The sequence below is a fragment of the Neofelis nebulosa genome, chromosome 2, assembly GCF_028018385.1.
Source record: "Neofelis nebulosa isolate mNeoNeb1 chromosome 2, mNeoNeb1.pri, whole genome shotgun sequence".
Classification (NCBI taxonomy): Eukaryota; Metazoa; Chordata; class Mammalia; order Carnivora; family Felidae; genus Neofelis; species Neofelis nebulosa.
This window is the reverse complement of record NC_080783.1, coordinates 60,848,884-60,874,402: the sequence shown is the minus strand read 5'-3', so window position 1 is coordinate 60,874,402 and position 25,519 is coordinate 60,848,884. Positions and strand designations below refer to the sequence as shown.

The 25,519-nt window shown below is 39.0% G+C and overlaps 1 protein-coding gene and 1 long non-coding RNA gene across 4 annotated transcripts in view; one reads left to right on the top strand and one right to left on the bottom strand.

The window, feature by feature from the left end:
• The window catches only part of ITGA6 (integrin subunit alpha 6), a 77,100-nt gene extending 74,395 nt beyond the window's left edge, over nucleotides 1-2,705 (top strand). The window contains exon 25 of the mRNA XM_058713952.1: nucleotides 607-2,705. Within this exon, the coding sequence (XP_058569935.1) occupies nucleotides 607-768 (162 nt within the window). The 3' untranslated portion in view covers nucleotides 769-2,705. The remainder of the gene's footprint in view (nucleotides 1-606) is intronic.
• The window catches only part of LOC131502854 (uncharacterized), a 54,718-nt gene continuing 30,686 nt past the window's right edge, over nucleotides 1,488-25,519 (bottom strand). For all 3 annotated transcript variants that reach the window (XR_009257226.1, XR_009257224.1, XR_009257225.1), the window contains one exon: nucleotides 1,488-1,534. This is a non-coding gene — a long non-coding RNA (uncharacterized LOC131502854). The remainder of the gene's footprint in view (nucleotides 1,535-25,519) is intronic.

The following is a 25,519-nucleotide window of genomic DNA, read 5'->3' as shown; positions in this document are numbered from 1 at the left end:
TATTACAGGACACAGTTACTACATGATTTATTAACGAAACAGCTTAATTTATAAGCACAACAGGAAATCCAGGCAGTGTAAATTGCCTGGTAGCTAATGAGAGATATGTGCTGAGCCTTGGAGGAGAGAAGATTCTTAAAGTGGCCCATTTGAACACTGGCATATTTAAATAGTAATTTGTAAAATATTTGTGATCTGATTCCATTTTGTTAGTGGGAAAGGGGTATGAATAATCTTTGGTTTATGGCCTTTATTAGAATATCATTTTTAAAGACCAATCTTTTTAACCTGAAAATTAGATCTTTAACATATAATATTGTGATTATAAAAAATGGAAGCATTTTTCCATAACTCTTAAGTTAGTAGAGACACAGTGGAAAAACGGACTTTTCTTCCAATGTTACAGCTGTCTTCTCTTCTGTTCATCCCCACTGCGGGTATGTCTTTTGGACCTACTAGTTCCTTCTTAAAAGAAACCATGTTTATTTTTTCCCCCTTCATCCAAAGGTAGGCGTAGCTGAACAGAAAGCTTAGACATTCCCATTTTGTGCATTTGCTTTTCTTGAGATACTTAGTTTGTTTCTGTTTCTCTTTCCCCTTCGTCAGTGCGGATTCTTTAAACGCTCTAGGTACGATGATAGCGTTCCCCGATACCATGCTGTGAGGATCCGGAAGGAAGAGCGGGAGATCAAAGATGAAAAATATAATGATAACCTTGAAAAAAAACAGTGGATCACAAGGTGGAATGAAAATGAAAGCTACTCTTAAAGGGGGCCAGAAAAAGCTTCACAGTTCCCAAACTGCATCCTCCCCCTCCCAACTCAAATCAAAACGGACTTAAAAGGCTGCTCCATCCCTGGAATATTAACTTCAGACAGACTACACACAGTACGAACTGAGCAGTTTCAACTGTGGACGTGGTCATGTAGCCTGAGGCTCCGGTTTTGCACAGCCAAATTTAAGACTGTTGGAATGGATTTTTCTTTCACTGCCTTAATTTAACTTTCCGGGTTGCCTTTGTTGTTTTGGTGTGGCTGACTTACACGTGCCGGGAAAGGGACCGCCGGGTGGCGCTCACGTGACATCTTCCCACTTAGCCTAGCTGAAGAGGGCTCCCGGTCTGTGCTAACAGAGTGGCCGTCCTAACCTGGCGCTGCCTCTGCACACATTGTTCCTGTAGGACTCGAGAACTCGCAAGTTAACTGTCCCTCATCATAAGACTATGCCGTCGGGGGAGTTGTATTTCGATTTAAAGTGCTATTCTTAAATGTGCAATAGGTGATGTTGCCATCCTGCCATCTTTTCCCATTTCCTAGATGTGTGAATACTCACACTAGATAACATACAGGTTTCATGCTTCCTTTTCACTAAAACACACAGGTGCAACAGACTTGAATGCTAGTTATACTTACTTGTATATGGTATTTATTTTTTCTTCTTTATAAACCATTTTGTTATTGACAGGCCAAAGATTCTCTTCCAGTTGGATTAAACCATCAGAATTAGAACCTGGATTGTCACTGGTTTGGATTTACTGCAAAACAAAACAAAACAAAACAAAAAACAACATTCCTTATAAAGTTCCTACTGCATCTCCCTTCATGACAGCCCTCACGCCTTCCTCCAGGCCCAAAATGTTTAAGAAATAGGAATTAACCATAGAGGTTTAATCCTTACCACACAGTGGATATTTCTGAGTTTGGAGCCCTGTGTGATGTGTCCTGCATTTTGTGCTGTAACTTTCAGGAACCCTTGGAAATAATGTGTTCGTTTGCTGAACTTCAGTGCAGTTTAGTCCTTACTGCAAGTATTGTATAATCAGGACTTGAAAGAAATGGTGGGTGCCTCTGGCAGCTCCAGACTGATCCAGCGTGAGACTACTGAGTATCTGATACCGAAAGTCAGAACATCATGGCTTTTAAGTTTTTAAATGTTGGAAACAGTGAGTCAATGTTCTGTCTTTAACTTCGTTTCCTCCCCTAATCTGTATTCCCCCAAATTACTTTGGGACTGCACTAACCACAATTTTAAATGGCTTAATTATAAGAATGAAGTGGCATTTTTATACATTCAACAGAGATTGAATAGATAGTAAAGCTGAATTAAAAAAAATTTCAAAATGTTGTCATATGGGGAATAATAGCAAGCAGGTGCTAATTTGTTTGCATATAGTATAAGCAGTGTCTCAATCTTTCAAAAGAACAAAATACAGCTATATGTGCCATTTTTGCTGTGGAGCTTTTTTTTTTTTCTTTTCAGAAATCATATGCCCTTAAGATACTCTTGTTGTACTTTGGGATTTTCATTCACAAAGACAGTTTTACAAATGATACTTTGTTTACAAAAATTTCTCTAAAATCGGTCATACCAGTGTTTGAAATCTCAATTTCTTCCTTAGGTAACTTGTAACCTAATGCACTGTCTTTCTAGGTTGCTAAGAAGCTGGTATTCTGAGTGTTACAGACCTTTGTTATAAAAAAAAATGAATAAAAGGGAGGGAGGAGGTGGAAGGGCGGTTCAGCAACAATGAAACAAGAATGTAGTGGTGTTTATTGTTAAAAATGTCATCTCAAAGTCAAGTCACTGGTCTGTTTGCATTTGATACATTTTAATACTAACTAGCACTGTAAAATTATTTCATGATTAGAAAATACCTGTGGATATTTGTATAAAAGTGTGAAATAAATTTTTTATGAAAGTGTTCATTGCTTAGTAACACCACATTATATATGTGAAACAGACTCTAAAATTATAACCTGAATTGTTTTTTTTATTCCATGGAGCCAAACTAAAGTATTTGAGGTTTTTATTTTATATGATTGAGGGTTTTCTTTTTTTCCTTTGGGCTCTACTGTTCAGTTGATGTCAAAAGAAAATGATCTTAAAGATGGTTTATTCAAGATGCCTACAAATTGAGAGATGTCGTTTAGCAATGATACCATGGAACGAAGAGTAAAAGTTCTTAGGGCAAAGTTGCTTTCTTCTTAGAAGGTATTTTGGATATGACATGTGTCATTACTGATCACCAAGGACTGATCTGGCAGAATTGACCAGTCTGAAAATATTTTCTTCACCAAAGGATTTTGTTTAGATTTAAGCAATTTTATGAACCTTTTCTAGCTGGTTTATCACAATCTAATAAATAAAAATAAGGCATGTATGTAGTGCTCAGATAACACAGCATGCACTGGCCTGAATAATTTTCCAATGCAAAATATACTGTCTAGTAAATTAATAGTTTTCTATTTGGTATTATATAGTGAAGTGTAGTCTTAGTTCTCTGAAGATCAGACAGGTATTACCACCCAAAGAAATGTGATTGGTAGTTTTTAATGACAGACCAGTGGCTGTGAACCTCTTATTCACAGTCCCAAGGATCCGCCCAGATTAATTACTACAGTGTGTAATCACTCAGAGTGTCAGTAGCTGTGGCCTGGCTAGGGTGATGGCATAAATGACTTGCACTGGACATCATGCCAATGCTTTATAGGACGCCAGGGATTCTACCCCTTTCTCTCCCTCTTAAAAAATCGTACAGGAATGCCTAGAAATGACAGTTGTAGAGTAATGGGATCCATTTACAAACACTGACGTTTTGTTGTTGGTTACAGATTACTTGCCACAACCACATGCTGGGTCCTGCCCTTGGGGTTGAGACTATTTTGGAATATGGGGCAGATGTAAGTGGGAATGCTTTAAATTGTCCAGACCAGGGGAGTAAGAAGACCAAGCCTTCTACTCTAAATGAAAATATCTTATTGAGAACTGATCTCCAGTACACTAACCTATGAAAGGACAATGTGGGAAGACAGACTGGGATTAACAGATTGTTTTGTTTTGAAGAAAAGAGTGAAATGCTATAGGTGGCTGGGTTCCACATGAATACAACCTGAGGGCTAAGAAAACAGGAACGTATGAAAGTTGTGATCAGGTGGGGTAGCATAAAGTAAATGATTACAGGCAATTCTATAACACCTAAGGGTAGGGTCCAGTCATGGCTCAACCACCAAGGAGAAGGCAAGGTTCAAAGAGATGAAGAAAATGAACTTCAGAATGATTTCAAAACAGTAGCTATAGCAAAAAAAAGCTAGTAGGCCTCTGTTCTTCTAGTAGTTCCTGCTTCTGGTCAAATGGCAAGTGTTTTCTTTCTCTTTCTTTCACTTAAAAAAAAAAAAAAAGGTTTTGCTGACTCTGAAAGGCCCAGCTGTTAGAATGGGGAGCACTGAGTGCTGAGTACCAGTGGCTGAGGCCAGGTGTGCAAAGGCGATAACAACAGACCTATCTAGAGGGACAGTTGTGAAAGGATTCATGGTTAAATCCTCCAAGAATAAGTGAATTAAAAACACAGATCAAAACGAGAAAACTGGTCTAGCACAGTGTGAGGGTGGAGAAGGTGCCACAAAGTATATAACCAGCCAGGGAATGGTTAATGAGGACCCTGGAGTAAAGGAGTCAAGTGCAAATTTTATAAGTCAGTGGAGCTCATGGGCATCAGTCTCTGCCCTTCTGATGCCATCTCTCAGGCTGTCTGTTGCATGGAAATGGGCAGCAACAGACCCATGTTAGCAGAGATCAGATAAAATTTCCTACTATTCATTCTTCTAGAATATTCACAAAAAAGTCTCAAACTATAGGGATGACATTACTTCTTTTGTTATCCAGAGCTTAGCAGATAAGCATTCAATTCACCAATAACCAGTAGATAGATTTAAGTGAATATTCTGCTAACACCCTGTCATTGTGAAATGGAGATAGATGTCGTTTAACTGTTTCTTCCAGTTGGAAGTAAAACTTCTAAGGATGGTAATAGACTCTGGGGATACACATACAAATGAGACCTCTTATAGGAAGCTTACCTAAAACAACAGATGGCAAACCAAAGCAATCTTGAGAAAGAAGAACAGAGCTAAAGGGATGTATCCCAGATATACTACGAATCTATAATAATCATAACACTACGGTACAAGCACAAAAAAAAGACCTATATCGATGAAACAAAAGAGAGAGCCTAGAAATAAATCCAAACTTACCAGTTTATGACAAAGGAAGCAGAAATATACAACTGGGAAAAGACAGTCTTAATAAATGGTGCTGGGAAAACTAGTTTCTTACACCATACACAAAAACTCAAAATGGATTAAAAACCTAAATGGGAGACATGAAATCATAACTCCTAGAAGAAAACCTACGTAGTAATCTCTTTGACATCAGCCTTAGTTAGCAACATTCTTCTGGCCAGGTTTTCTCAGGCAAGGGAAACAAAAGCAAAAATAAACTATTGGGACTATGCCAAGATCAAAAGCATTTGCACAGTGAAGGAACCGACAAAAGGAAAAGGCAACCTGTTGAATGGGAGAAGATATTTGCAAATGAAACATCCAATAAGGGGATTATATACAAAATATATAAAGAACTTCTACAACTTGACACCAAAAATAGAAATAATCCAATTAAAAATGAGCAGAGGACCTAAATAGACACTTTTCCAAACAAGACACACGTGGCTAACAGATACATGAAAAGATGCTTAACATCACTAAATATCAGGGAAATCCAAATCAAATCATAATCAGATATCACCTCACACCTATCACACCTGTCAGAATGGCTAGTATCAAAAACACAAGAAACAAGTAAGTGTTGGTAGGGATGTGGAGAAAAGGGAACCCTCATGTGCTATTGGTGGGAATGTGAATTGGTGCAGCCACTGTGGAAAATAGTATGGAGGTTCCTCAAATTAGAAATACCATATGATTCAGTAATTCCATTACTGGGTATTTACTCAAAGAAAAAAATACTAATTTAAAAAGACACAGACACCCCTATGTTTACTGCAGCATTATTTACAATAGCCAAGATATGGAAGCAACCTCAGTGTCCACTGACAGACGAATGGATAAAGAAGATGCGGTATTTACGTTCTGTGGAATATTAGTCATAAAAAAATGAGATCTTGCCATTTGTGACAACATGGGTGGACCTAGAGCACATCATGCTAAGTGAAGTAAGTCAGAGAAAGACAGATGCCATATAATTTCACTTATATGTGGAATATAAAAAACAAAGCAAAGCAGAGACAGATGACCACAGAGAATTGGTGGTTGCCAGAGGGAAAGGGGGTGTGGGGAGGAAACAAGAAAATGGGTGAAGGGGAGTGGGAGATGGAGGCTTTCAGTTATGGAATGTGTAAGTCACAGGGATGAAAGGTACAGCACAGGTAATACAGTCATTAATACTGTCATAGCATTTTATGGTGACAGATGGCATCTATACTTGTGATGAGCACAGCATAATGTATAGACTTGTCTACTATGTTGTATACCTGTAACTAATACCATGTGTTAACTATACCTTGATTTAAAAAAAAAAATCACACACACACACACATGCACACACAAATCCTCTATCATTACCACAGTCCTCCCATACCTTTTATCTGACCTCTAAGAATGGGAGAGGATCTTAACAAAAGTATGATTTATTTTCTTTTATGGTCATTTTTGGGTAGAAGTATGCAATAGTTTGGGTTTCTTCGTTATGTGAAGCTATTATAATTCATTTATTTTGACATTCAATAGTCATAAAGAACCTGTTAAAGTACCTATTACAGGCCAACGTCTATGGAAGGTGATAGAGATACAGAAGTAACACAGACTTGATTCTTGTTCTTGTGGAACTTACCATATGATAACTAATACTTAATCAAAAAAGTGGTTGGATGGCATGATAGCTAATTTATACTTTTAAATATAAAATCCACTGTGTTTTGTCTACATAATGATATTACTTACCAGATCTTGTATAGAATGGACCAAAAATCATAATCAGAATTTGTGAAAAAGTTATTCCCAAAGAGTAAAATAATGTAATGGATGCTTTCAGTAGGAATCAATTTGGGTTCTTTCCCTTTCTTTTAACTCTTACCAATAGTGTAATAAAATACTGCAATACTTAAAAGACTCTAAGAAAGAAAAATGTTTAGATAAAACAACAGATGGTGCTGTCAAACACAGATGAACTCACTTTATAGAAGTAACAGAATTTAAAATCTTGCATTAAGATATCAATGGTTGACATAAGAGGAGTACCTGATCCTATGTGGGTAGAACTTGCCTTCAGAACCAACCCCATTCCCGGAAAATTCGGAATAGTCATTCTCAACCTGGGCTGCACATTTGAATTTCTAAGGAACGTAAAATTTTTAAAAATCCCAATGCTTAGACATGCCAGATAGACTCTGTTAGAATCTCAGGATGGGACCCATGCATCAGTGCTGTTCAAGGCTCCCCACATGACTCAAAGTGCAGCTGATGTTGACAACTGCTTTAGAAGTCACTGGGTGGCCTCGATATTTATGGAAAGGGCTCTTCACTCATGGGAAATGCCTCGTTTCTGCTTATGGTGCTTCCACCGCACCAGCAATAAAAGCTGAGAAGCCAGAGGCATATTTGCCATAGAGAGGAAGCAAGTGGTCAGGGTGTATAAGAGCAAGGCTCGAGCCACACTGCTGAGTGTGAATTGGCTTCTGCTCCTAGAATATAACCTGGTGAGTGACTGACATGTTTGTGCCCCAGGTTCCTCATCTATAAAACAGGACTGATAGTAGGAACCTCACAGGTTCTTTAAAAAATATATATTTTTAATTATATAGAGACAGCATGAGCAAGGGGAGAGGGACAGAGGGAGAAAGAATCTCAAGCATGTTCCACGCTGAGCATGGAGCCCAATGCAGGGCTCAATCCCACGACCCTGGGATCATGACCTGAGCCAAAATCAAGAGTCAGACGCTCAACCCACTGAGCCACTCAAATGCCCCTCCCATAGGTTCTGGTAAAGAGTAAATGAGATGATTCGGAAGTGCTTGTTAAATGTTTTTGTAATTACACTTGTTTGTTATGTAGAATCATAACACATTAAATAAAGTAGGAAGGAAGTAGAGAAATCTAGTTTTACTTCCTCATTTCACAGATGGGGAGACACAGTTTCTTTTGATTCTCACTGACCTTCTGTCTCACTCTTCAATGTCTATCATACCCCATGATTTACTAGTGGGTGTTATAGCTACAACCTACAAGCTTAAGTACCTTTAACTACAAAGTACTGTGAACTGAAGTCTTGAATTTGAACTGCTTATCAACACAGGTTATTTTGTACAATAAGACTGACCTTATTTCTGTGTCTTACCCCTTAATACAATAACTGTAATGCAGGCTGGGGTTGGGGCATTCACACAAAGTCAGTGTGTAGGCATCTTCAAACTGCTTTGTACTGATTTTGGATTTTTTTTTTCTGAAATGGAAGAATGTAAAAAAAGCAGATTCTTTTTTAAAATGCTTTCTCAGTTCTTTATACACACTATCAATTCTTTGGTTTCCTTTAGTGGGAGGGTGCCCTACCGTTTTGTTGCTTATTACCTTTATTGCTATGCAGAAGAGGAATTGCTCACATTTGTGCTTGACTTACATCATGAACATTAAAGATTAGAGTTTACTATTGGAAGAACAGCTTGAAAACTCCCATTTCTCCCTCTGACATGTCATAATGCACAGACTGAAAGACTTATTAAAGGCAAAAATGAAAAAATGAGCACTTTCCCCTAGGAAGACAGGTTCTGCTTCATCAAATTACTGACAGAACCCAAGTTCTAGGGCACCTGCCTCACAGAGAAAGCTACTCCTGGTTAGGAAGTCTCAATCAGCAGAGTGGCTATGAGCAGACTCCTCATACTTTAACAAGCCAAGAATCACCTGGAGATCTTGTGAAGATGAAGGTTCTGATTCAGGCAGTCTGCAACAGAGCCTAAGAATCAACATTTCTAACAAGCTCCAGGTGCTGCAAACCTGCTGGTCCATGGATTACACTTTGGGTAGCAATGGTTTCAGGGATAAGTCTTTGTCTAAGTTACTTCTCTGCCACTTCCTACTTGTGTGACCTTGAACAAATATGCTAACCCCTGACTTCTGGGGAAGAAGGCAGAGTAGGAGGATCCTAGCCTCATTTTGTTCCATAGATACAACTAGGTAACACCCACATCAGTGTAAATAACCCGGAAGAACAAACAAAACCCAAAACCAGCAGAAGGAAACAATAAAGATTAGAGCAGAAATAAATGATATAGAAACTAAAAAAAACAATACAGCAGATCAATGATAACAGGAGCTGGTCCTTTGAAAAGGTCAACAAAATTGATAAACCTCTAGCAGATTCGGGGGGAGAGGAGGTAGAGAACTCAAAATCACAAATGAAAGAGTAGAGATAACAACAAACACCAAATAAATACAAAGGATTCTAAGAGAATTACGAAAAACTATATGCCAACAAACTGGACAACCTAGAAGAAATTAATAAATTCCTAGAAACAAGTAGCCTACCAAAACTGAAGCAGGAGAAGATAGAAAATTTGAACAGACTGATTACCAGCAATGAAATGGAGGGAATAATCAAAAAACTCCCAACAAACAAAAGTCCAGAACTAGACAGCTTCACAGGCAAATTCTACATAACATTTAAAGAAGAGCTAATACCTATTATTTTCAAACCATTCCCATAAGGAAAAATTCCAAAATCATTCTATGAAGTCAGCATTTACCCTGATACCAAAACCAAAGACACCACCAAAAAAGGGAACTATAGGCCAGTATCTCTGATGAACATAGATGCAAAAATTCTCAACAATTAGCAACCTGAATCCAACAATACATTTAAAAATCATTCAACATAATCAACTGCAATTTATTCCCAGGATGCAAGGGTGGCTCAATATTTGCAAATCAATCAGTGTGATACATCACATCAATAAGAGAAAGGATAAAAACCATAGGATCATTTCAATAGATGCAGAAAAAGCATTTGACAAAGTACAATATCCATTCATGATAAAAACCCTCAACAAAGTTTTACAGGGAACATAAAATAGGCATTATATGAAAACATAAAAAAAGCGTTATATGAAAAACCACAGTGAACATCACACTCAGTGGGGAAATGCTCTCAGGAGAGGTCAGGAACAAGACAAAGATGTCCACTCTCACCACTTTTATTCAACATAATACTAGAAGTCCTAGCCACAGCAATCCGACAACAAAAAGAAATAAAAGGCATCCAAATTGGTAAGAAATAAGTAAAACTTTCATTATTTGAAGCTAACATGATACTACATATAGAAAACTAAAAAGACTCCACCAAAAAACTTCTAGAACTGATAAATGAATTCAGTAAAGTCACAGTATATAAAATCGATGTACAGAAACCCATTGCATTTCTATATACTAATAATGAAGCAGAAAGAGAAATTAAGAAAACAATCCCATTTACCAAAAATAATAAAATACTTAGGAATAAACTTAACTAAAGAGGTGAAAGACTTGTACTCTGAAAACTGTAAAATATTGATGAAAGAAATTGAAGATGGCACAAAGAAATGGAAAGACCCTCCATGCTCATAGATTGGAAGAACAGATATTGTTCAAGTGTCTATACTACTCAAAGAAATCTATGGATTTGATACAATCCATATCAGAATACCAACAGCATTTTTCACAGAACTAAAGCAAACAATCCTAAAGTTTATATGGAACCACAGAAGACTTCGAACAGCCAAAGCAATTTTTAAAAAGAACAAAACTGGAGGTATCCCAATCCCAGATTTCAAGATATACTACAAAGCTGTAGTAATCCAAACAGTATGGTACTGGCACAAAAACAGACACAGAGATCAAAAGAACGAAGAGCCCATAAATAAACCCATGATTATATGGTCAATTAATCTTCAACAAAGGAGGCAAGAATATGCAATGGTAAAAAAGACAGTCTTTTCAACAAATGGTGCTGGGAAATCTGGAACAGCTACATGCAAAAAAAATGAAACTGGAACACTTTCTTACACTATACACAAAGATAAAGTAAATGGATTAGGGACCTAAATGTGAGACTTGAAACCATAGAAATCCTAGAAGAGAACACAGGAAGTAATTTTTCTGGTATCAGATATAGCAACATTTTCCTAAATAGGTCTCCTGAAGCAAGAGAACATAAACAAAAATAAACTTTTGGGACTACATCAAAGTAAAAAGCTCCTGCACAAAAAAGGACACCACCAACAAAACTAAAAGACAACCTACTGAATGGGAGAAGATATCTGCAAATGATACACCTGCCTGATAAGGGGTTAATATCCAAAAAATATAAAGATCTTATACAACCCAACACCAAACAAATAATCCAATTAAAAATGGGCAGAAGAGGGGCCCCTGGGTAGCTCAGTTGGTTAAGCGTCTGACTCTTAGTTTTGGTTCAGGTCATGATCTCACAGTTCATGAGACTGAGCCCTGTGTTGGGCTCTACGCTAACAGCACAGAACCTGCTTGGGATCCTCTCTTCCTCTCTCTCTCTGCCCCTCCCTTGCTTGCATGCGCTCTCTCTCTCTCAAGATATATAAACTTTAAAAAAATGGGCAGAAGATATGAACAGACATTTCTCCAAAGAAGACATACATGTGGCCAACAGACACATGAAAAGATGCTCAACATCTCCCATCAACAGGGAAATGCAAATCAAAACCACAATGAGATATCACCTCACACCTGTCAGAATGGCTAAAACCAACAATACAAGAAAAAAATAGGTGTTGGCAAGGATGTAGAGAAAAAGGAACCCTCTGTTCTGCACTGTTGGTGGGAATGCAAACTGGTGCAGCCAACTGGTACAGTATGAAGTTTCCTCAAAAAGTTGAAAATAGAACTACTCTACGATCCAGTAATCACACTACTGGGTGTTTACCCAAAGAATATGAAAACACTAACTCAAGGGGATATATGCACCCCTTATATTTATTGTAACATTATTTACAATAGCCAAACTATGGAAGCAGCCCAAGTATCCATCAACAGATGAATGGATAAAGAAGACATACTGGAAATTGAAATTAAAAAAAAAATTGCTAACCCCTAATAACTTAATTTCTTCATCTGTAAAATGGCATATGGAATAACCAGGCCCCTAGGAAACAGACTCTATCCTACTCACCTCTATACAACCTCCAACCCCCTAACATCCTCAAACATGTAGATAAAGAGCATTGGGGGCACATTTTAATCTTTCTTATATCTGAGTGCACAGTATTCACTATATTAAAAGAATAATGACATTGGCCTTTGTGGCCCATGCCTTTAGGATACATGCCCTGCTAGAAGCAAAATTCCATTACAATGAACACCATTAGAACTGAATGAGGAACAATATGCCAGTTCTTGTCGATGACCCACAGAAACAGTGATATATCGGTCTGGTTATAGTGACTTCTCTAAGTCTGTAAGGAAACAGAAAGATTGAAATAAGGCTCAGGATGACTCCAAGAGTTAAGCTTTTGCAATTCGACATTTCCTTTTTCAAGCAGCAACTGTTCTTCAGTTTTCCTCTGCCTATTCCCACCACAGACAATCCAACTACTCCTGCCAGAAAACATAAAAAGAAAGAAAATGCCTCAGCCATTGTGATAATTAACTGTGGATTGGCTTGTTCAACCTCTATTCCACCCTTCTGGTTGGAAAAGCTAAGTAGACATTTCCAGACCCCCTTGTAGCTAGGGTTTTGCATGTGAGTTAGAGACTATGAATGCATACCTTCATTTGAGATCTGAAAGGTAAACTCACAGTGGGTATTTCTACTAATGAGCATGGCTGTGGAGATCAAAATTTCAGTGTTGGGAGCCTTCTAGCTTTCTGAGTATCAGAGCAGGGTTAACTGGTGGTAGTGTCTTCATTCATTTTCCTCGCCTTGGACTGCAGCTACAAGTATATGTCTTCATCTGAACTTCCAGCAACTTCCCCAAAGCTTCTCAGGTAGATCATTATTCTAGAAATTATCCTCAGAGGCCCAGCCCAGAACTCACCTTAGTCTATTTTGTATACATGTAATTTCCTGAATTAAATCCCTTCATGCCAATAATAGCTAGAGTGACTTCTGTTTTATTCACTGAACTCTGACTAATATGGCCACTCACCCAACGAAAATGCTAAAGAGCTAAGAAACTGAAAGAGAACATAGGTACTAAGGATGTGGCTGCCTTTTTCCAGCTACTTGCCAGATTCAGAATACTTTTGCTGTTTTTAAGATCAACTTGATTTTCTAAGATTTATGTCCAATAAACTCACATTCAGGTGAATCTTATTTCTTTTTTCTAAATCTCCTCTAAGAGAAGGTGGAAATGTATACATGCATTACCTGACTTAGAAAAGAAACATCACCAAATAAGAGGAATAAAAAAGAGAAAAATGTGAATAATCATTATTCTTTAAATTTCAGAATGTCACATTTCATGGACTGGATGTGTTCATTATATCCCAGTAAGGAATTCTAGCAATAATGAAAAAATATTCAGTAAGAAATTTGTAAGTACAAATACACTATAAGAAAACATGTTTCCAGTCTGCAGAACATGGAAACAGATAATCAGTGTGTGTTGTTTTCCCCTGCCCAGCATCCTTTCTTTGAGTGAAAGGATCTGCTGTGTTCTTTGGGGATCCTTCCCGCTCCTAAATCAGTGGGAGAGATTGTGTGTGTGTGTTGGGGGGGGGGCGGTGTACATCACCAAACCTATTCCCAATTTCTAGGAGTGGAAACATGCCCCATGCTTGGCCAATCAGAGTCAATCTTGGTGCTTCTCTAGAGCAATTAAGGAGAGAGGTGCTCATTAGGGAGATTTTGCCAATCTAGAACTGCTGTAGGCTGGTGCTACTTTGTCCATCTCTGTCATTACAAGGATACAGTCAGTCTTGTGAAGCCAACACCAAAGAAAACAGAGATGAAATATGGGGAGGAAGACAGGGGAGAAGAAGGAGGGCAGGATACACTCTGACGCTCTGGTTCCACCTGACGATTTTTCAGTGACTTGAGACAAAATAGTCTCTTTTTATTTAAGGAAGTTTGAGTTGGCTTTTCCGTACCGGACTCTCCAAGAGTCCTGCCTAATACAAAGTAAAACCTGTCAACTCCATGACATCACTGACAGGATTATCTAAAGTAGATAAATATTTGGTTATTCTGAATTTCCTTTCTTTACATGGTTTATACAGTGGGCTTATCCCACCTTTCCCTTTAGCTTCAGCTGTATTCTGTTTCCTGCTTCACACACACAAAAAAGTAAATTATCATAGAAGGATTTTCTCAATTTCCTGCTTAGATTTGGGCGGTGGTCTAAGTTACTTTAACAAACATGTTCTCTCCACTAGGCTATATAGCCTTAGCATTCTCCAATGTAAAAACAAAACAAAACAAAACAAAACAAAAATCCCACACACACAAAAAACCCACAAAATGATTTCATTAGTTAGTGCCTGTAGCATAAAGAGTGCTCAATAAGAGAAACAGCCATAATCACTGAAGACAATGAGCAGCTCAGCCAAGGTTACAGAATTAGAAAGTGGAGATGCCTTGATTCCAACCTATGTCTGCCCACATCAATTCCACACATTTCTCAAACACACTGTAATGCATCCCAATCAGAGACAGGTTCCTCAGGCAAACCTCCAGTCCTCTAGGACTCTATTCAGGTACTTAACTTCTCCCTCTTTATATACAGTTTGGCTCACTGGTCCCTCAGCTCCAGCATTTAGACATACTCAAAACCTTCCCTTTGTAAAATACATGAATAAACCAATTCAACTCCATGGTACTTCCCAATGACTGTATTTATTTACAGTTATCTTTACTTCCCCACTCCTATTCTCATAAAACCACTCATTCCAAAGCCATCAACATTTTGGTTAAGTCTAAAGCATACTTCTCAGTTCTCATCTTACCTGACTGCTGAGGAATATCTAACAGTGTTGAATGCCCCCTCATTTTTGAAAGCACTCTTCCTTTAGTTTCTACTAGTGATCATCACTTAAACGCTGTTGCACTGGAGAATTGTCTCTGGCTTCCTACCTTCCCTAGGTGATCTCAATAATTCCAATTATCATTTTCATTAGAGACAGTGAGTTATCTCTGTAAGGGCCAATGTCAGACCTTCCCAAGATGGACCACTTTGGCATGGACTATCTGGTCAAGGTCCTCTCTATATCCCATTGTTTCTGAATGGCCCAGAAAACATTTGTTTACCAAACATTTACTCCTTTTCATCCTCCTGTGAATGGTATTCCTTCCCTTTGAAGTCCCAGACCCCTACCATTCTCCTTAGTTCAGGATGAGATATATACCTCATTTTGCCTGACTTTGGAATCTCATGTCTATGTGGATTCTCTGTACATATAAAATGAAATTTCATTTTCAGCTCTGTCTCACGCCTATTTAATTCTTAGTTCAGTTAGAAGAACCTTGAAGGGCACAGTAAAATTTCTTCCTCCCCAACAGCTAGCAAAGTCAGCAGGATACTTTAACTTTGTGGACAACTTTGTGGAAGCTTGCCCCAGTACTGCTTCAATTGATATTCTTGGACATTTGACATACATACAGCAGAAGGTAAGTTTTCTTACTGTGTCAGCCTCCCAGAATTTCTGTCTGCAGGGTCCAATGGAACAAGATTTCTCTTTCTAAATTTATTTATTTTTTTTAAATTTTTTTCTTCTTTTAATTTTATTCATTTTTGAGAAAAAGTGAGGGAGAGCAAGCAGGGGAGGGACAGAGAGAGAGAGGGAGACACAGAATGCAAGTAGGCTCCAGGTTGTGAACTGTCAGCACAGAGCCCAATGCAGGGCTCAAACCCACGAACTGTGAGATCATGACCTAAGCCAAAGTTGGGACACTCCACCAACTGAGCCATCTGAGCCACCCAGGCGCCCCTCTTTCTAAATTAGATTAGCAGGAGAAAATATTTGTGAAAACTAGTTCCTTGGACTTAGCAACTCTTGCTAAATTTGGTAGAGTACTCTTGGTTTGATTAATCCATTTCCTCCCAGAGATGGTCTTTGTTCTCATCTTTGTCTGTTATGCTGTTTGTCATTAAAAGGAAAAACCATAGGGCAAGAATGCAGGCATAGGCCCTATTATAAGTCTGCTGTTCAACCTGGCCTCACAGATTGTTGAGTTCATGGTTCTTACCAGACTGGCATCTGTTTAGATAAACTTTGCTGTTAATGTACATACACATGAGGAAAAGGGTGTTGCTAAGGGACATCTTGGAAACCAAAGCCACAAAATAGTTGGGTATGGGTTGCACACTCAAAAGCTGTTAGAGTGCCTGCCACCTAACTCAAAGACTCCTGTGTTAGGATATGTTGGTCATATCGTATCCATCAACTCACAGAATGGGTTAGATGGAGACTAGGTCACCTGTCAACTTCAAGCAAACTTCCATGCAACATGGTACACTGTAAAACACCACACAATCTCTAACTCCATGGCACATCCCTCAATATGTTGGGCTCCAAGAGACCCGTGGCTTAGCTAAAGCTGTTAAATGTGCACATAAGAAAAATTAGATGAGGTTTTCCTTTCATCTTGTATGTCCTGAGAGCTTGGCATAAGCTCTGAAGGATGTATGGACCAGTGTACATCTGGGGGATAGTTGAATAGGCTGTGGACTCAAACTTAGGGAATTAAAAATTTGGGTGAAGTTTTGGCTTGGTAAGTCATCCTATTCTGTTCAAAGTAGGGAAAACACGTGATTCCCTGTGTTTTGACACAGCTGTTTAAAAACAGAGTCCCTCATAGTTCTTATCTGACTGCACCAGCTCTCAGGGAAGTTTGTCATAAAGAGGTCCCGGACTATAAGAAATCTTTGTTGTCTCGACCTTCGTTGCTTGTTAATGCTGCGAAGTCCCTTTCCGGTGGCACCTGCCTGGGGTCACAGATCGGCAAATCTGTGACTGGAGGCATCTCACGTTCTGGGGGAAGACCAGGGACACTGTTTTACTAAACACCATCCTTACTGCCTATACAGTGAAGGCCTTTGCTTTCTTAGGAACTTTTGGATCATGAAGCTGCATCATTCATCTATTCCCTAAGAATGCCCCTTGTATCTTTGGTTAAGCCATTAAAAGGCTTATTGGTTTGAGACACTACTAACAGATCCTACTTGCCAATGGCCAGATGATGGATCCTTTAAGTTGGCTATATTTGAAAGAAAAAAATCTTTATGGAGAGCTCTCAATTGTCTTATTAGTATAATAGCTAGCATTAGGGGCTCCTTTGACAAGATAAAAGAACAGAAATTACACTTAAGATAAAAATTAATGGCCATGACTATGAATTTTAGTAAAGCACTTTACTAAACTGGATTTGGGAGGCTAGAAGGAGAAGCTGGAAGGGGTAGCAGTACTACTCAATGCCAATTACAGGAAGACTTGTCAATTGCAGATCATGACAGAACCATCAACAGAAAAGAGTCATCCATGACAGATTCCAACAGGGAAAGACATTGCATTTCCTAGAAGAAATCAACTACCTCAGCAGCTCAGCCAATGAGAAACTGTCATCACCCTAAACTCTTGCTTTTCTCCAATGGACTTTCCTTCAGAACAACTCCTCTAAAATTCCTCCCTCTTCTGGATAAAAGAAGATTCTTCTCCTTTGTTTGTTAGACTTCCTTATGGTTCTGCCATAGCTTGTTTGTCCCAAATAGCAATTCTCTGTTATTCTTGAATAAACCCACTTTGCTGGTAAAATAACTGAGTTTTATTTTGAAGGTTAACATTACTTGGTAATCAGAGGTGGGATCCTCAGAAGACCCCCCAACAACCTTAAGGTTGATGAGCAAACAGGTGCTCATCAGAGCCCACAGAGCCAACTGGACTACTCACTGCTTTTTTGCTGACCTTGGAGTTTGAGGGTAATTTTCTCCCAGATTTCAAGTTCCACTCTTTGTGTTTGAGCTCTCCAAGCTTTATTGGGGTTCTCTTAAAGACTTGGTTCTTTCTGAGAATATTCCTTTGGCCTTCAGTTAACCCCTTTTTGGAAGCAGACTGTTCCTGTTGGAACTGTGCCAGTTTTTGGTCTGACTCCCATTTTTGTGAGTGGACTATACTTGTTGGAACTGTGCCTGTTGGGATTGCACTAGCCTTTGATCCAATCCCTTTTTGGAACCAGACTGTCCCTAATGAAAAATGTGCTGACCTTTGTTCCAGCTCCTGTTTGGAACCAAACTGTTCCTATTTTAACTGTGCTAGCCTGTGGTCATTTCTTTTTGGAACTGGACTGTTCCTAGTGGAACTGTGCTTGCCTTTGGTCTGACTTCTTTTTGGAACTGGACTGTTCTGTTGGAACTGTGCTAGTCTTTGGTCCGATTCCTTCTGGAATGATGCTGTGACTGTTGAAACTGTGCTGTTTAGGAATTTTTCTTCCTACTCTAGAGAAAAACCTCTAAGAAATGGGATCCCAGCTACCAAAATGCTTTGAGGGCATCCTGCCTTACTGGATCCCAATTTTATGTTTAAAGACTATGATCCCTCCTCCTGTGCATTTCTAACTAAATGGATGGACTTAACCAAAAGTAATTTAGAACGTCAATGGCCATTATGGGGAACTTTCAATCTCCCAAACTTGTTTTTCTCCAAATTAAGTTAGAGAGCCACAGCTTCTAAAACAAACTAAACTAAATGGGAATGCATACTTTAATTGGTACCTTAGGCTTCCAAATGTTTTCAGGATTCTCCTTGCAAAATACTATTTCTACAGAAAGAAGTCGAAATGTCTTCCAAGGCCTCTTTTTCACCTCCCTCATCTTCTTTGCAGACCTGTGGCACCCACCTTGTGCTCAAGGCCTGCCTCCAGCACTATTTTCTTTTTGCTGGACTTCCCTTTTCCTCCAAACTTCTCCCCATTTTCTCCTTTCCTGAACCTTTTAAAACCTGTTACTTTAAAGTTAAGTCTTCTGAGGAACTAAGGAAACCCCAAGATTCTTACATTCTCTGGATTAAGCTGAATTGGGAGCCACAGTTAAAGAGTTCTCTAAAGTAACTAAAGGGCCCCCATAAGTTTACTGAAGAATTTAACATAGTTATTCAAACCTACCAACCTGATTTTTCTCAGATTTACGTCAATTAGTCCACATGCTTAGTGAAGGGTAGGCCACACGCTGGATGAAAATAGCCCACTGGGAACCTCCTGAAGGGGACCTAGAGATGCAAACCCCTAACTTTTGGTAAGATGCTAGAATACTCACTAGACACATCCACCAAACAAATATAGTAGTTTTTCCTAAGCTGCCGACTGGAACAAAATTCAGGCTTGCACACAAAAATCCTGATGAACCTGTTTGTGACTACTACAATCAACTCCAAATTGTCTTTAAAGAAAATTCTGGTCTTCCTTTAGATACTGAATCCACCTGGGTAGCGTTCAAATCTATGTATACTACTGGGTTGAACTGGGATCTTTCTCTTTCAGTTAAAAGGACCAGGATGGAAGGAGAACCTGCCTACTTCAGATTTAGTTAATAAGGCAAACCAGCTCGTTCACCCCCTAGATGAGTCATCTAAAAGAAAGATTGCTTAAAATTCTTACTTTTCAACTCCAGCAATTAAGGCCTGTAAACAAAACCAAAAGCCCCCTAATTTCTGCTATTATTGCAGAGAGCATGGGCACTGGAAAAAAGATTGTTATAAACTTAAGCATTCCAGGCACCTCCAGCTGTCTTATCATTCTTTCCAATGTCCTCCTAATTCCCAATGATGGGGCTCCAAGGAACCACAGAGTCTTCTCTCAGCCCTCCTTCTTACTAGGCTTGGAGAAACCACTCTCCAGATTGGGAATGAATATCTCTCTGTCCATACTGACACACTCTTTGTACACAACCCCACAGCTATAAAGCAGCCCCTGCCTTGGAGTACCAAAACCAGTTCAAATAGCAGGGGTCTCTAACAAACCTCAATAGGTTCTTGCATCTGAACCTATTCTCTTCTAAGGTCCTCTGAGAAATACACATGCTTTTGTCTTTAGTTCTTCTGTCCCTATTTATTTACTGGGCCTGAAATTTCTTAGAAAAGAAGTATCATGCTAGAATTTCTTTCTGCCAAACGGGGGAAATAATTCTAGAAATTGACAGTAGTAATCAAAATAGCCAGTCAGGGGAATTAAATGACCCTTTGACATCTTTTATTTGTTCTGTCTCTGACAGCACTATAGCTGAGTCTGGGGACACTGATTATTCTTATTGGATCAGCTACCATCTTCTTTATGGGAAAAATCTTAAACTGATATTGGTAGAATCTATAGTGTACCTCCCACCAAGATTCAAATAGATCCTGGGGGCGCCTGGGTGGCTCAGTCATCTAAGCATCCGCCTCTTGATTTCGGCTCAAGTCATGGTCTCACAGCTCGTGAGCTAGAGCCCCGCATCAGGCTCTGCATTACAGTGCAAAGCCTGTTTGGAAATCTCTCTCTCCCTCTCTCTCTGCCTCTCCCCTGCTTGTGGTCTCTCCCCTAAAATAAATGAATAAACCCTAAAAAATAAAAGATTCAATCCTTCAAATCATTTCCCTGGAATTAATCAATACCGTATTAAAAAAAAAAAGAGGCCCTTCAAGGCATCAAGCCCATAATAGAAGGTAACAAGGCTCAGTGCCTCATTATCTCCTCTACTAGTCCATGAAATACCCCTACTTTACCTGTGAAAAAATCCAATGGCTAAGGGTGCAGGTTTGTGCAGAACCTCTAAGCAGTAAGTAACACTGTTATCCCTTGGCATGCAGTTGTTCCTACCCCCATATGCTACAGACATCCACTCCCACTGGAAGAAAAATTTTCACTGTAACTGACCTATTCAGTGCATTTTTAGTATTCCAGTTGATAAAGACAGAAAATATCTTTTGCTTTCACTTGGGAAGAATGGAAATATACCTGCACAGTTATATCCCAGGGTTTGATAGAGCGTCCTTACTTTTCACAAATACTAAAAACTGATTTAGATGAGGGGCTCCTGGATGGCTCAGTTGGTAAAGCATGCGACTCTTGATCTTGGGGTCATTCGGGCCCCAAGTTGGGGGTAGTGTTTACTTAAAAATTTTTTATAAAGCTGATTTGGATGATAGAAAGTTTTCTGCAGGCTCTACTTTGTTATACATAGATGATTTGCTTCTCTGTTCCCCTTCTAAAACCTCTTCACAGGAAGATAACACCCACCTATTAAAACTTCCGGCCCTAAAGGAATGTAAAGTCTGAAGAAAACTGAAGTGGCTCAAACTCAGGTTTGACACTTAGGGCACCTCACTCATCTTGGGGAAAGAACTACATTTAGATCCAGGTAGACCTCAAGGAATCCTGAACTTCCCCAAACCTAAAACTAAGCACCAATTATGAGGTTTTCTTGGACTGGTCAGCTACTGTTGAAACTAGATTCCAAGATTCTCTCTTATGGCTCAATCTCTATATGCTTTACTAAAAAATGACTAACCTCATCCCATTATTTGGTAAGATCAGGAAAATATAGCTTTTGAGACTTTAAAGAAAAGCCTAATACAGCCCCTTGCCCTCAGACATCCTAATTATCAACTTCCCTTTTTCCTCTTTATATATGAGAGGGAAGGAAATGCCCTTGGAGTGCTTACCCCAAAACACACACCATTACTGACCACAGAGTAATTATAGCCAGCAGCTTGACCGTGTGGCATGGGGATATCATCCCTCCCTCACAGCCATTCCTGCCACTGCCCTTTTAGTTAAGGTCACTGAAGAAATAATCATGGGATCCTCTTTACCCATCCTTGTACTTTAGCCCAGAGTAAAACTGTAAACATTTATACTGATAGTATGCTATTCAGGTAGCTCTTGAATTTGGAATAGTATGTAAACAATGAGGATTTTGTTTTTTTACCTCCAATGGGGATAGTTAAAAATGGCTCCTATGTTCAAAATGTATTAAATGCCATACTTTTGCTGGCTGCTCTGGCTATTATTAAAGTCTCTGGGCATTCCAGACTATACTCTCTGGAGGCACAGTAAACCACTTCACTGATATCATACCACCAAAAACACTGCTTTCAAGGAAACCAACAGCTAAATCTCTGGCATGGTCAATTTGGATATTCTCCCAAATGATAATTTGGAAAAACTGGCAAGAGATACCCAACAATCGTTCCCAGAGAGGGAAAAACAATATGAAATCTAGTAACAATTGGTTCAAAAATAAAGAACTCTGATTTGCACCAAATAACAATCTGACCCTATCAGAAATTCTAAAATCCCCACTATTTCCTGTATAATTATTTTATATTTTGTATTTTGTTGCCTATACATGCATTAAGCCATTGGTCTACTGATAAAATGATAGCATTCATGAACCAGTATTGGTAGAGAAATATTAATAAGGCTACAAAAACTGTCTATCTCACTTGTCCCACCTGTCCAAAGTATAATCCAGGGAAACCTGTTCACAAAGTGGATTTCACACAGCTTCCCTGTCTCATGGATGTAAACATGTTTTAGTCATGGTGTATGTTTCTCACTGAACTGAAGCTTTCTTATTCACAGGCCAGTGCTGCTTTTGTAGGTAAAATTTGGTTAGAAAAGATTATCCCTACCAGGGGAACCCCTCTTGAACTTCATTATGATGAGGAAGCCCATTTTAGCAGTCAGATACTTCAATAATTCTCTGCTCTTTGGCTGGTTTTACAATACTTTCATTGTGCACACCAGCCTCAATCATCAGGGTTAGTCAAACACACCAATAGCATTAAGACTCAACTGCCAAAATCTGTAGAGACCCTCGAAATACCATAGCCCAAAGCAGTGCCATTTGTCCTTCTAAATCTATCAACTCCCTATGGAACTCGTAGGCTCTCATCCTTTGAGATAGTCGCAGATGTCCAATGTACTTTGGCCCCTGCCTCCTTTGACCCACAGTAGGTAAAGGAGATATACTTTACAATATTGTAAAGGCCTAACTGCTTCTATTAAAATAATCATGCTATGGTAGACCAATCTGTTCACAATCCACTCAGGGAGACAAAGATCTTAAGCATAATACCTTGCAACCTATTGGAAGACACTTCCAGAAAGACTCTCTTCAAACTCACTGGAAGGGCCCTTATCAGGTATTGCTAATCAATGATTGTGCTGTCAAACTCCAAGGAATAGACTCCTAGATTCATGTGACATACCTAACCAATGTACCAAACCCTGACTGGACCTGCACACCATCTGGTGACCTGAAAGTAAATATTTCTCAGAATTGAAGCAGAAGACATCTGATGAGACAGCTTCCCCAAGATGTCTGGATCAGACCTATCTATCTTTCTCTCACTGTTTGCTTCTACTATCTCTTTTGTGGAAACAGTGCCAATGTCTGCATTTCCCAAACCCTTGCCAAAGGGACAATACCTCTTCTCTTGACCACAGCCTTTTGGAAATAACCTTGTCATGATCTCATGACAAATATTTTCACTTGCTCCTTCTGAAGGATTAGAAGGTTCAAGATTCACAAAAGTCTTTTTTCATCTAGACTATTAACTGACTCTGGATTCTTATCCATATTCATGGTTTCCAGATTCATAACTTTTCTGACTATATTATTGATAACATTTAGTTCCAAATAATGCTTTTGAAATAACAAACATTTTTGTTTTTTTTAAATTTTTTTTTAACGTTTATTTATTTTTGAGACAGAGCGAGACAGAGCACGAATGGGGGAGGGGAAGAGAGAGGGAGACACAGAATCTGAAACAGGCTCCAGGCTCTGAGCTGTCAGCACAGAGCCCGACACGGGGCTTGAACTCACAGACCGCGAGATCATGACCTGAGCCGAAGCCGGCCACTCAGCCGACTGAGCCACCCAGGCGCCCCATTGAAATAACAAACATTTAATACATCCTTGAAGCTTTGCTATTTTCATTGCAAAAAGCTCATTATATTGCTTCATAATTATACCTGCATCGTATTTTCCCAAATGCACTAGGTTAACTCTTTCAGTGTGTTCCTGCAGTATTACTATTCTGCTTTCATGGCCCCTTTAAGCAAAGACTTTCAGGAGGCGTACATCATTTGCCTTGATGGGAAAAACCCCTAAGTCTGAATAAATTCCAATAGATGTTTAAATTGGTACTTTCAGACCTAGTGTCCTGGTGTAGAGCTATCATACAATTTGGAATTATTATGTTACTTTTTCTGTTCTATATAATTATTTTATATTTTATATTTTTTTGCCTGTGAAACTTTTACAATAATGATGTACCCAATAAAGAGATGGTTTCCAATGCTTATGATCTTGATACATATGAACTATTGATGATAAGTGCCTGAGAATTCTCTCTCCTAACTTACCCTGTTATTCAAATGTGGCCTTGTTTCCAACTGCTCTGCTCTTTCCCTCTGACACAGGGAAAGGTCCTTCTTGGCACAGAGGGGCAAAACCACTAAATACAAAAAAACAAACAACTGATTTTTGATCAGTCATGCTTTCAGAAAAAAATCTTGATCAAAAGGGGGGACATGTGAAAATTAATAAAGGGAAACCACTAAAATGGACTTGGGATGTTAGAAGGGGAGGCAGAAAGGGGGAGCAGTACCACTCAATGAAAATTTCAGGAAGACTTTTCAGTTACAGACCTCAACAAAAGAACCATCAACAAGAAAGAATCATCCATGACTGATCCTAACAGAGAAAGACATACACCACATTTCCTACAAGAAATTGGCTAGTCCAGCAACTCAGCCAATGAGAAATTGTCATCACTCTGAACTGATTTTCTCCAATCGACTTTCATCCAAAACAACCCCTTCCAATTTCCTCCCTCTTTTCCATAAAATATTCATCTCCTTTGTTTGTTGGACTTCCCTGCAGTTTTGACATATTTGCTTGTCCCGAACTGCAATTCTCTGTTATGCCCAAATAAACTCATTTTGCTGGTAAAAAAAACCAACAGTTTTATTTTTAAGGTTAAAACAACAACATAAATCCCCCTTCTTAAAATCCAGCCACATTAGCCTGCTTTAAATTCCCTCTTCCGTACAGGCTTTAGAGAGAGCACCCTGGCTGAATCTCTAGGTCCGAAGGGTACAGGTTACTCATATAAATGCTGAAAGCCAAAAAGTGAATTTAACAAAAGTGCCTAGGACCGGTAGTCTCACTTTGCTTCTACTTTCCAGGGCTCTGGAATCAGGTTCTGCCAGCTTCAGGCATTCCAACGCAATGTCCTTTGCAGGTGTACCCTAGACCTCCCACCACAAAGAATTCATGTTCCCTGGACAGCAACAGATCTTTGAAATGATAAAGCCCTCTACCTCCACTTTCAAAAGATCCTACCAAATTTAGAGAGGAATTAGAAAGGTTGGTGGCCATTCACAAGCGTCCCCTACCCCATCCCACTGGAGGAAACAGATGACTCTTCTACAAATTATCTCCAAAAGGCCAATGTTCAGGAGCTAATAGCAGCCAAGGTTGAACTGTGTACTTAGGAAAAAGGCTTTATTAAAATGCTTTATACAGACTTTATAAAGCATAAATCTTTAAGTTCCCATTTTAATTAAAAATCTTCCTGAAATAAAGAAGCAAGTTTAATTAAAAAGGTAGGTCAAGCCCTTAATATTCAGGCTGCAATCCAGTTCTCTGGGGGAATTAAAAACAAATTGCTTTGTTGTAAGAATCTCT